At 41.7% G+C, this 13,282-nt stretch overlaps 1 protein-coding gene across 4 annotated transcripts in view; it reads right to left on the reverse strand.

The window, feature by feature from the left end:
* Positions 1 to 3,492: 3,492 nt before the first annotated feature.
* LOC309540002 (sodium channel protein type 1 subunit alpha) overlaps positions 3,493 to 13,282 on the reverse strand; it is a 106,003-nt gene continuing 96,213 nt past the window's right edge. For all 4 annotated transcript variants that reach the window (XM_082236557.1, XM_082236555.1, XM_082236556.1 and 1 more), the window contains exons 23-27: positions 11,380 to 11,437; positions 10,546 to 10,679; positions 9,803 to 9,907; positions 9,016 to 9,286; positions 3,493 to 6,708 (exon numbers count right to left, since the gene is read on the reverse strand). In XM_082236557.1, coding sequence (XP_082092683.1) covers positions 5,534 to 6,708; positions 9,016 to 9,286; positions 9,803 to 9,907; positions 10,546 to 10,679; positions 11,380 to 11,437 — 1,743 coding nt within the window. In that variant the 3' untranslated portion in view covers positions 3,493 to 5,533. The remainder of the gene's footprint in view (positions 6,709 to 9,015; positions 9,287 to 9,802; positions 9,908 to 10,545; positions 10,680 to 11,379; positions 11,438 to 13,282) is intronic.

A 13,282-nucleotide genomic window follows, 5' to 3' on the forward strand; every position in this document is an offset into this window, starting at 1 on the left:
TCTGGTAGCTCAGTTGATTGGGGCATGGTGCTGATGACACCAAGGTTGCAGGTTCGATCCCCATAAGGAACAACTGCATATTCCTACATTGCAGGGGGCTGGATCCTCAAGGTTCCTTCGAACGCTCTGATTCTACGATTCTGTATTCCAACCATGGTTATGGGCGAGTTTAGGAGGTGCATTTGACAACAGCATATGGACAATACAACCAGTCTATTACAATATTCTATAATATAATATATTAAGTAACTCCCATGAAATCAAACATCCATACTGGATGTTTATTGTGCTCAGCATAGGCATGCTCTGTTCATGCACTTTATACATGGTACCTGCATGAACAAAACATCATTTCAGTTGTTATTCTGGGCAGTAATGGCTTGTATAGCCCAGGGGTCAGCAAACTTTTTCAGCAGGGGGCCGGTCCACTGTCCCTCAGACCTTGTGGGGGGCCAGACTATATTTTTTGGGGGGACACACGAATTCCTATGCCTCACAAATTACCCAGAGATGCATTTTCAATAAAAGCACACATGTAAAAACACCAGGCAGGCCCCACAAATAACTCAGAGGTGCATTTTAAATAAAAGGACACATTCTACTCATGTAAAACCACACTGATTCCCAGATCGTCCGCGGGCTGGATTGAGAAGGCAATTGGGCTGGATCCGGCCCCTGGGCCTTAGTTTGCCTACCCATGCTATAGCCATTCCCTTTCCTACACCCTCAGTCGCCTCTCCAGGAATCAACTATTGCTTTAGCGCTTCCCTTTCCAAATAGCATTGCCTTTATATTTATGCATATTCCCCCCTCCCTCTCTTTCTGCCCCCCCCCCAACTGCAGCAGGGGGCAGTCATGGTCATGAGTGCTGAAAGGATGTGGGGGGAGGATTGAATCCTTCTACATAATGGCCCCAATGAAAATCTCTCTCCATCTCATACCTCGTCCTGAGACACATCTGTCACTCGAGTCAACAAACTGCTCCACTGACTTGCATGCAGACACGGTGTGCTTTAAACAACTAAAACAAAACAACATTTTAAACAAGATAGTATGAGTATGATCATGCTCTGAGTTCAAGCATGGCCACTTTATCTTTTTTCTGCTTCCTTTTCCCCCTCACAGCTGCAGTCCATCCAAATAAGCAAGATATAAGAAGTTACAAGATCCTATTTTACATCAATATTAATAAATCTTTTCATAAGAAAAATAAAGGTAGAATCTTGGATTTCACACCATTTGTTCTGGGAAGTGCTTGCGAGGGAGGGGAAAACCATCTAAACCATGACATGGGAACCTTTATCTGCTGAGGAACGCATTCTGGCAACATCGTGGAGATTGGTCTTTTGCTGCTACAGATCTTTTAACAATTTTTAAACCGCTTGATGGTTGCCTGTTTATGATTATTTTAATTGTTGTTTTGTGATTGTGTACTATACTGTATTTTATGCATTTTCTATGATTTGTTGATATTGAGATGCTCACATAACAGGTGACGTGCACGCGTTTGAAAAAAATTAGAAACGAAAGGGTGGAATGCATGTACTTATTTGTCTAAGTGTACAAATTATTATTATTACTTGTTGATCATCAGATGGTGCTGAAAAACAGCCTTCTTCATCAAACAGGGATTGGCTGTCAGTAGTGCAAACAGCGCTGACCACCTGATTAGCTGACCACTGTGGGTGAGAATCTTGATCCTGCACTATGGAAATTGAATACAAAATCTCTGGTACTAGATGCAGAAGCCATAATCCTGGCACTCAGCCCAAAAATGTCTCCCATGGGCAATTTTCTCAGAATGAACTCTTATTGATATCAATGGAACTTTGTTCCACGCAAGTGTGCTTGAAATCACTACTTAGTTATGTTCCTATTTACATCAGTGTCCGGGATTGGCTTGTTGAGGAAAAGTGGTGGGTGACACCTGCCTAAGAGTCCCCCAGGGAGGGTTGCCATATGTCCTCTTTTTCCAGGACACGTCCTCTTTTCCAGGTTTGGTTGCCATATGTCCCTTTTCCCCTTGACATGTCCTCTTTTTCAGAATTAAAATTTTTGTCTGGGCGGATTTCTAAAATTTGGCAAAATGTCTGGGTTTTTTGTTTGTTTTTGTTTACAATAACTGAAGAATTTTTTTCTAGTGTATTAGACTCAGATCTGAGGCACTTGGCTAAGCTAGTCTGCAGCAGAGAATCACAACAGAGCAGCATCTTAAGCTAACTACATACTGTATAAATCCATTCTCTTGTGGCCGAACTAAAAGGACACTGGCTCAGCTACAAGATCCTGGAGAAGGAGTCTGGGAGGGCAAGAGTTAACATCCCCCTGCCCTTAAGGAAAGTCCATATTTACATGTTAACATAGCTGTCAATGTTTCCCTTTTTTTAAGGAAAATTCCCTCATTCCGAATAGGATTCCTCGCAAGAAAAGGGAAAAGTTGACAGCTATGCATGTTAAACAGTTTAATAAATTGTTCCGTGCAGACTTACGTTCACAAAGATGTGAACATGAGCCAAAATACTTTCACGTGGCAAGTGAGGGAGCAATATGTATTACTATTATTTTGTTGTTGAAAGTTAAGAACATTGCTGCTAGCAAAATATCACAGTTTCCATAGCCTGCACATAGTAGGGGTATTTAAAACGAGAGTTGTCAAAGCAATCCGTAGTTAGCAGTCGGCAAATGTGTCCTCTTTTTTGCTCTTCAGAATATGCCAACCCTAACACAGAAGACGATTTAGACCCTGGATTGTGGTGGTGGGACACTGGGGAGCAGTCTGGGGAAGGGACGATCTGGGAGGTGCTAGAAGCAGGAGGTTTGAGCAATGGGGGGGGGGGCAGAAGAAAGAGACTCTTCCAGGACAGGGCTGGAGGCTGAGAGTCACAGTGCCAGTGCAGACTCAGAGGGAGAAGTCAGAGGTTGCCAATGCTACCCAGTAGCAGGACAGTCCCAGTTCTGCTGCCCCCCCGACGCCCTGCTCGAGGACAGTCCTGCACATTGCTGAGCAATGGGAGAGACAGGACTAGAAGACAAGCTCGCTCCCTTGATACAGCTTTTGTCTGCTTGCGGGGTGGGGATCTTGAGTGAGAGGTTAGAGAGAAAAGGCAGGACCAGTGGTCAGTTTCAGCAACATCTCCAACTAGAGCTAAAGGACCTCTGCTGTGTTGTTACTTTCTGTGAACCAAAGCTAATTGCCTTTCGTGTCTCAGGTTCTTTCCTGCCCTGTGGATGACTTGTGCTCGCCTGACAGCTCCTTGACAATCAAGAGGTTGCAGTTCATTTTGTCCTAGATACGAAAAGTAGCCAAGGAAATTACAATAAAAAATTAATCTTTATTATTTTGCACATTAGTAATGATGTATAGCATTATTTAGGATATTAGTAGCATTTCCTGCATGCAGTTCACCAATACAGTATAAGTTGATTGTTTATTAAAAGAAATAATCTATATTTAACATATCCCATGTAAGAAACATAAAATGTCCTGATGTGTTTGGTTATATAATTCTGCTATTTATTTTTTTCTGTGAAAAAATACTGTGGACCCAAGATATATTTGTAACAGTTCTATTAAAGCATGAGTCAAATGAACAAACACAGTCCGCGTAAATAAAAACAGGAAAAGAACATGGTTCTGTGAAAGAAAAAGGCTACATTTTCTGATGCAGGCACTGCTAGAGATTTAAAATAAAAACATTGCATCCTCTTCCAAGTGCAAAGAATTGCTGGAAGCAAGCGAACTGTGAATCTTTCCTTCACAAATAATTTAATTATTGCACCTTGAAAATGTTTGCAAATACAATTTTAAAAAGCAGAAAGCTACAATTACCCGTCTCTTCTTCATTTCTTATTTTCTGAAGTTCTTCCGTGAGAAAGTGCTATGGACAGAATGTAACCCAAAAGGCTGCAACGTCAACCTCAAGATAAAATTCATTTCTCATTTTTATGTACATAATGCTCAAAAATAAAACAAACATGATTTTTTTTTTTTTACAATATTTATATTTGCTTATAAAATTCTAACCACATTATTTTCAACAGGTTTAGCAGTTTGCAACGTGTCTGTACAGTCTGGCTATACATCAGATTGGTTTTCACTTCAAATTTAAAAATGTCAAACAGAAAGAAAGAACCTCTCAAGTAGCTGCAAATATTGCTTAATGATATGAGGGGATGAGGTCTTGTTGAACACTTTTTTCCACTTTACCTCTGACGTATGGCTTCCCATATTTAAGATTCTGGACACTTGAAGGAAGAGCAGCATAGGCAATATAAACATGCACTGATAGGATCCAAACTATCTATAATGGTACAGAATACATTGTTTTTACCTGTTGAAAGCTTGCACACTAAACCTATTGTGGTACATATTTGATGCAATAAATGTGCTCAGGTCGTTATTCATTTGCTCAAACATGCACCACAGGTAAAATTACTATTTACACAACAGAGGGCTCTTCATTGAACACGTACGTTGGCAACCTGGCTGAGAGCTGAAGATGGCTAAACAATACTGCAGGATGAAGTGGAACAAATTCATAAAGGGGTTTTTGGTCAGTTCAGTTGTTTCTTTTTTTCTTTTCTTTTTTTTAAGGGCACATTGCCTTGAATACACCATACAGGGAAAAATAATTGACACAGACATAAAAACAGCGACTCCCGACCTCCAGCTCTAGCTGAGATTTAATTGCCGGTGCAAAAATAATCCGTCTTGTTTTGCTCTGGTGAGTTTGAGGGGACTTTAGAGGCATTTAAACACTTGCCTGAATGTAACACAACATGAAAACACGTATGTTAAAGCACCTCAGAACGGAGTATTCCCTCGCAGTTTTAACAAGAGTTGTTAAAAACACGTTGCTCTTGGTGGACGTAATGTTTTCCCCCCATGCATGATCTATAAGAAGTGCAGCATGCCCCCATGCAAATCATTTTGGTGTGCATATAAGAGAGTCATATAATAGAACACCTGGTCCTCATACCGACAAAGTAGTACTTACCCCCTTTCCCCAGCATAAACCCCATTTACAAAAATAGTCACAATGTGTGAATAAAAAGAAAGAAAGGAAGGAAGGAAGGAAGGAAGGAAGGAAGGAAGGAAGGAAAGGAATCCACCAACACAGATTTCGTAAAAAGATGACAAATGTGGCAGTTGAAATGGATATACTTACTGACTGTACTAAGTGTTCTATGTTTTAACACACACACAAATTAGTGTTCCCCCCTCCCAACCCCTTTTACTGGTCCCTACAGTCTGATTAGCCATTTTTTCCTCTCCTCTTCAGCAGTGTCAGCTGGTAATGAAAACAGGAACCTCCTGCCATGCTTCCCATAGTTTATATATAGTCACATTTTGACGACGAGGGGTTTCTGTCTTGTTATAGGCACTGACCTTAAAGAATACAGTATATTTGTAAAAACTGTCTGTTTGGCATATACCGCCTAGAGGAGTCCTGTTGACACAACTACATTACTCACACAGGCTGTAAACAATTTGTCACCCAATCAGTTTTGTGTTTTTGTTTAAACTGGCGCTTTACTTTTTCTTCTGTACATCTTTACCTTCTTTTTCGTGTTTTTCTTCAATGGGCTTGGTTACGCGGTCGTAGGATGGTGGACAAAGAGCGGTGGACATGGTCAGGTCTGTTTTTTCTGTGTAAGAGTTTTCATTGATCTTGTCAATGAGAATTTCATCCTTGAGACGCTGGCCCGCCCCTCCTTCTAATTTATTTTTATTATATACAAAGGAAGCTTGGTGTATTGTCTGTCTTAGGCGGTAACGCCTGTAAGCCCGCTGAATGATGACAGCGGACAACTCCTCTTGTTTACGTTTCAATGTAGTTGTGATGGGCTCGTAGGAGGCCTTGGAAGGGTTGGATTGCATAAAGCGGTCCTCCATCTGTATGCGGAGAGCATCCATCTCTCCGCTCTCCCCGAGGACGCGCTTCGTAAAAGCAAACAAGATGTCAAGGCAGTGAATTCTGTCACCACTTACCATGGGTAGATCCATCGCAATAAGCTGAACCTTGTTGGGTTTTGGTAAATGAAGAGGAGGTTCCAGAGCAGCTGCAAACTCCGAGAGTTTTTCAAATTCCATAAACTGGGTTGCATCTGGGTCAAACTTTTCCCAGACTTCATAGAACATCTCAAAGTCGTCCTCGCTCAAAGGCTCAGCACTTTCTTCGGTCGCCACACCAAAGTTCTCCAGAATGACAGCGATGTACATGTTTACTACAACTAAAAATGATATGATGATATAGCTGACAAAGAAGAAGATCCCAACAGAAGGATTGCCACAATCTCCTTTGACTGAGCTTCCAGGGTGGTCTTTTTTAGGGTCACAGTCTGGCGGCCCACTGTTGAGAATGGGAGCTAGCAACCCATCCCAGCCAGCAGAGGTGGTGATCATGAAGAGGCAGATCATGCTGTTGCCAAAAGTTTCAAAGTTGAACATGTCATCAATGCCCACTTCTCTCTTCACGTAGGCAAAGTTGGACATTCCAAATATAGCATAGATGAACATGACCAGGAAAAGGAGAAGACCGATGTTGAACAAGGCAGGGAGAGACATCATCAAGGCAAAAAGCAGAGTGCGGATCCCTTTAGCACCCTTGATGAGACGCAGGATGCGACCTATCCTGGCAAGTCGGATCACTCGGAACAAGGTGGGCGACACAAAGTATTTTTCAATAATCTCTGCTAGGAACATACCTGTTAAAAATACAATTAAGCAATAGTCTTAGGGCTAATTGTTTATCAATGCCAATGTCCTGCCTTGACTTACCTGTGAACTTTAAGGAGCTTTCAGTGACAAAGTCTGCAATCCTATGCACAACGACTCAGAAGTAAATCTCATTGAACAAAGCAACCCTTATTTCTGAGTAAACATGCATAGGAATGGGCTGTAAACTGCCGAGTTTCTGACTTTATGGCAGTGTGCAGTAACAACTCAAGAATGCTAGAAGTCAACTTTTATATTTTATCTAACACATAGAAAATTATGTCATCTAAGCCTTTCTAGATTCATTCATCTTAACCTATTGTTATTTGAAATCTAAATCAAGCAGCACATCTGGGAGTAACCAATTTAAATATAACACATTAGGCAATAGGTGGCTTATGCAGATGTCAGAAATGGAACAAAGATACTAGAAGACAGTGATAACCAACAAAAACATACCTTATCAAGATAATAAACAATGCCGAGGCTCCTGCCCTATGGAACAGGCAAGCCTGCTGGGCTGACATTAAAGGAGGATGGTGGCTGTTTCCATCCAACTTAGCAACTTCTTGGTTCCCCCCGACAGCTGAGCTGGATGGGTTTGTGCATCTCCACTAGATCTGGCCCTTACTAGCAGGCCGAATGAGTTGGCCACCTCAGCAGCAGATGCTGCAAAATGAGGAGTGGCAATAGGTATTGGTGGACAAAGCTACCATATGCGCGTCAGGCAGCCAGTGGCAGAGCAACATGCTGCAGTCCCCAGAGTGGAGAACAGGCAGGGGGATGGCTGGCACGCGTCCCTGGAGGGCACGTGCCTGGCACGCATCCTGGGGTGTGTGTGTGTGTGGCCGCGATGACACTCTTTCCCCAAATGGTACCCGGTGCACTCACCCTGCCCCCCTCAGTACACCAGTGCAGGCAGCCTGTTCTCCACCCTCATAGGCTAGGCTATTGCCTTCAGGTGTAGTGCAAAACATTGCCCCATCTCCAGTGTTGACATAAGAATCAGCTGTTACTCTAGTGAACTTCTTTACATAGTGGGGTGGTGGTAGCGGTTGCTATTTTCACCTTTGCTTCAAGCAACAGGTCTTGGGCCAGTCCCGGTTCCCACATATAGAGGGAAATGGGGCATTCATCAAAAACATTAGGTCCAGTCGTGACTGACTCTGGGGTTGTGGCACTCATCTCACTTTATTGGCCAAGGGAGCCGACGTGCAGCTTCCGGGTCATGTGGCCAGCATGACTAAGCCGCTTCTGGCGAACCAGAGCAGCGCATGGAAATGCCATTTACCTTCCCGACGGAGTGGTACCTATTTATCTATTTGCACTTTGACGTGCTTTCGAACTGCTAGGTTGGCAGGAGCAGGGACTGAGCAACGGGAGCTCACCCTGTCACGGGGATTCGAACCGCCGACCTTCTGATCAGCAAGTCCTAAGGCTCAGTGGTTTAACCCACAGCACCACCCGTAGTTGCTATTTTCACATTTGCTTCAAGCAACAGAAGGTCTTTTGCCAGTCCTGTTCCCACATATAGAGGCAAATGGGGCATTCATCAAAAACATTTTCCTTTTCATCATTTCTTTAAGAGCTTGTAAATTATAGCCTTTTTGGGTAGTATTGGTTTGTAGATCAAGTGTAAGAATGAACTTAGAAAAGATAGCCTCTTTTTTTTTTTAAAGCAGCTTGTGTGATTTTTGTTACCCACCCTTCCAATGTGCTTAACCAAATATACTTACCATGCTACTAAAAATAAAAACAGGGTGAGGAAAACCCCCCTGTGTTGGAATGATTTCGGCCCACAGGAGGACTCCCAAAAGTGGAATATGTGACTCACCATCTTTTGGGGATGTTTTCTTAAGAAAGAAACCTGGGGCAAGGGGAGATGCCACAGTCTCCAAAGTGGGAAGATAAATATGCAGGGACTTTCTAACCAAATATATTGGTGGGTGTGAGAGTACCCGTCTTTACTGAAGAGTGAGAGGGCCAATACAGAAAGGAGAGGAAAATACTGCTCACTGAGATCTAGCAATTTGAAATTTTAACCTGTCTGGAATTTCCCTCATTGGATGAAATGGATACAAGCAACCTGTATCATCGCAGGCAAAGATAAACCTTTTTTTTGCACATTTGTCAAACATATTCAGAAATGATCGTGCTCCGTATGACACAATTACAGAAGATGCAACTAGGAATCAACGTAGCTGAGCAACTGAAAACAGCGAAAGAAATAAAGCAACATTTGAAGCACCTTAATATAGTTTTGACATTTGCCTTGCTTTGTTTAGAACAGGCCTTACCTACAATGGAGAGAATGACAACCACAAAATCAAAAATGTTCCATCCAATGGTGAAATAATAATAGCGCAGGGAAATTAGTTTCAAGACACATTCTCCAGTGAAAAGGACTATGAAGATCAGATTAATCCGATACAGAATATCTTCCATTTCTTTACTTTGGTCATCTGTTTCGACCATCATGGTGATCATATTAAGGCAGATGAGAATCATAATACTGATGTCAAATACTTGTCTTGTCACAAAATCAAAGACCATGCCTTGATATTTGTTCTGAGGTATAAAGAAGAGATATTAAATCAGTTAAGGCTCTGGTGTGCACATTGCTGGATTACAACTTAATTAATAACATATATAGATATAGACACACACAATAAAAACATAGTGAAACATCAAACAAAAACTTTTCAGTACAGGACTACCTTCAGATGTCTTTAGAAGTACAAATAGTTTGCACATATGCATGCCTAATGTTGGGAAGGATTGAGGGCTCAAGGAGAAGGGGACGACAGAGGACAAGATGGTTGGACAGTGTTCTCGAAGCTACCAAAATGAGTTTGACCAAACTGCAGGAGGCAGTGGAGTGCCTGGCGTGCTCTGGTCCATGGGGTCATGAAGAGTCAGACACAACTAAACGACTAAACAACAACAACATGCATGCCCCAAACCAAGAAAAACAAACTCACTTAAATGTATTCAAATATTGATTGCTCTCTCCAATTTACAGAAACTCACTTCTCATTTGCTGTTTTTAAAATGAATCTTTCAATCTAGAATAGACTCACTTACCCCTGGTCTAGGAATAGGCTTTTGAGGCTTTTTAGACCCTAACTTTTTCATTGCATTGTAGTACTTTTTCTGTTCTTCTGTCATAAAGATATCTTGACCTCCAAAGTAAGGGCATAACATGAAAAATGGTTATAATCACATTCTCATAGATGGCCTATACACTCACTTGCATTTATTCCATATTCATAATCAAAAGAAAAACAAATATTGGGCTTAATTGGTTTTTACAATGAGGTTGTTCCAAATTTTCCAGCGATGCCGGTAAAAGGTGATACCCTTTAAATGGTTGTGCCCATTTACTGATTGTAGAATAAGAATTTTAATTTAGGCTCAATTCAGTAAGAATGGAAGATTTAAGTAGAACAGAGGTAGGGAAATTGTGGCTTTCCATATGTATCCCAGGTAGCACAGCTTATGGTTGGGATGATGGGATTTGTAGTCCAGCAACATCTGAAGGAACACAGATTACCCACCCCCAATATAAACCTTAACTGCCCCTACATTCAGAGAGGAGGTATTGTCAACCACTAGACCACTCCGCAGGAACTTCTTTCCAATGACCAAACATTGCAGCTCTTCAATGTTTTGCAAGGTAAGGTTCTCTCCCAAATGGTCATGAATATGTATAGGTCTCTCCACTTTTCCCTTTAAAAGTCAGAGCAACTATTTCATTTAACCGGTTCACATGATTTAGCCAGAGTTTATGATGTGAGCTTTAAAGGTAACGCAGGTAAAATACTTATCTTCTTTTTTTGCTGATTGAAGTTATCAATGATGACGCCAATGAATAGATTCAGGGTGAAGAATGACCCAAAGATTATGAAGATAACAAAGTAAAGGTACATATAAAGGTTGTCTTCATACTTAGGCTGCTGTTCTACCTACAAAGTAAGCGAAATGGTTGTGAAACCTCAACATAGTTTATTTTAAAAAAGCTTGCAAGTTGGCATCAAGACAACTCTGGACCCCTCCAGATGTGTGAATGTGTGTGTTTTGGCAGGTGTATAATTGAACATGTCAATGATGTAGTAATAGAGCATTAGTGACAAATTTATACGGGGGCACCAAGACACCTTATTAGTTCTGCGATGCTTCCCCAGTGTTACTGCACTATTGCCATCTGGAGGGGCACTCTTGCACTCCAGCACAACAAAAGCAAAACAATGCTGCCACCGTTTGTGGTATGAAACCGGTGCAGGATTGTGTGCAGCCACCACCATAAGTACAAATGATCATAAAAGCACAATGCAAAAGCACTTCCCGAGAGTCTCATAGCAATGCTATATCTTCACTTTAATGGTCAGCATGCCTGGAATTCTTTATGTTATGATGATGATGGTATTTCTTGTACCCCGCCCATCTTTAATAATAATAATGATAATAAACTTCTTGTACCCTGCCCATCTGCCTGGGTTACCCCAGCCACTCTGGGCAGCTTGCAGCAAAGTATAAACAAACACAAACCAATTAGGGTGCTATTGAATTTGAACATAATTCATGTTTACATTAATGTTATCCTCAAGCGCATTTCATCAGCAAAATTATAGAGTCTTTGTGTGGCAAAGAATGCAAAGTACTTACATTTCTTGAATCAATCGCTGCATACATAATGTCCATCCATCCTTTAAATGTAGCCTGCGTCAAGAAAACATTTTAAACATAAAACTCTGAACTCACAGCCGTGCTCAATGTCTTGTACCAGAGTTACCTATAGGAAATGCTTTACATATACATATATTATAACTATGGACTAAAGTAAAGGGGGAGCTGTTCAAGCTTTCAGTGGGCTTGATCCTGCCATGCAGTGGAATGCTATACTGGTCAAAAGTAAGTTCCGTTAAGTTCAAAGAGATTCACTGACAAGTAAGCATGCCTCCAATGGGATTAAGCCCCATTGACTCTATGGAACTCATTCTGAGTGGACATGCATAGGATTGTGATGTAAATTTGTTAAGCTTCGTTCCCCATGAAATAAAATTGGTCCCAACTAAATCAAATTGGCATGATGGTCATGACCTGGCTTAAGTCCCACTCCAGCTGATACAGTTAAGAAAATTCAGAAGCAAACAAAGGTTTCAGTATTTCAGTTCATTATACAAAGCACAGATACAAAAGATGATACCTTTGGCAATATGGAAATAAGGTACTTTAATGTATCCTAAGATATAACAGGCTCATAAAGAACTTAATCCCCACCCCCGCATTCCTACTACAATGATACTTATTATCATAGGAGCAAACTCCTAGAGGCTGAGGTCCTTCCATCCCTCCATAAAATATTTGAGGGGGCTGCCCCCCCAAGTTGATGGGCATTGCCATTGAAATTGTGTGGGTGCGTTGCGTCTTGTGATCAGTGATGCAGGGTGGGGCTTAACTGCCCCACTTCAAATATTTTATTCAAGTTGACACCCCTGCTTATTATGCATGTTAATTAACTTGCTGTGCAAGCAGAAATCCTTGCAGGGATAGAACGATTTCCTTAGCACCATGCTGGATTCCACTCACAGTGTTCAATGGGACTGACTCCCCTGTAGGTGGGATAATTATTCTCACCTACATGCCCATTGCCCGTTCTAATGCAGAAGAGTCCATGCTACCAAAGAAGGAAATCCAGATGCCCCATTTATTTATTTATTGTAGGTTGGTGAGCAGTTATAACACTCTAAAGAACTATGCTTAAAGGACTGGTGTTTTTTAAAGAAATGTCAGCTTCTTGTTATATACTATCCAACCATATTCACTGATTTCACAAAAATTCAAGGACAATTTTTATTCTTAACCAGTGCCACTAGCGTTGATACTTATAGTCCTTGTTCAGATGATCCCAGCTACAAAGCACTAATCTAAATAAATGACTAGGAGAATTATGCATGTCAGCTCTCTCTATGAAAGATGTTTCCTAAGATTCTTTAGCAGCATACTTGAGCATCACCTTGTAGCTTGACCAAGAAATAAAACCCTGAATAGGGCTATGCAGAATAAAAGGTGGGACCAGTGGCATAGCGCACGGAGGGCAAAGGGGTGGTTGCCCCGGAGGCTAAATGGTTAGAGACACAAAATTTCAACACCAGGTGCTGCCTCAGTACAGCCGGGCACTTCTGCTGCTGGACTCCATTGAAAACGGCTTCCCCATGCAAACCAGGAAGTGACCTCCCCAGACAACAGGACAACTCTTCTTTTCTTATCTCGGCAGCTGTGATCTTCTGGATGACGCAGATGGCTCTGGGCACTGGCAACCCACGCTATGCCCCTGGGAGGGTCTACAATTCTATACTAAATGGGACTGACTTCTGAACAGACATCATATCATATCATAAATATATCACTTTCCTCCAAGAAGCTGAAGATGGTGTATGCGTCTTTTCCACTTTTATGCTCACTGTGAGGTAGGTTAGTTTGAGAGTTGGCAAATAGCTAATGAGTGCCCAGAAGGTGAAACTGGCTCTCCCGAGACCTAGTCCCACAGCCTCAAAGTAACAT

Source organism: Podarcis vaucheri, assembly GCF_965113315.1.
Source record: "Podarcis vaucheri genome assembly, chromosome: 1".
NCBI lineage: Eukaryota > Metazoa > Chordata > Lepidosauria > Squamata > Lacertidae > Podarcis > Podarcis vaucheri.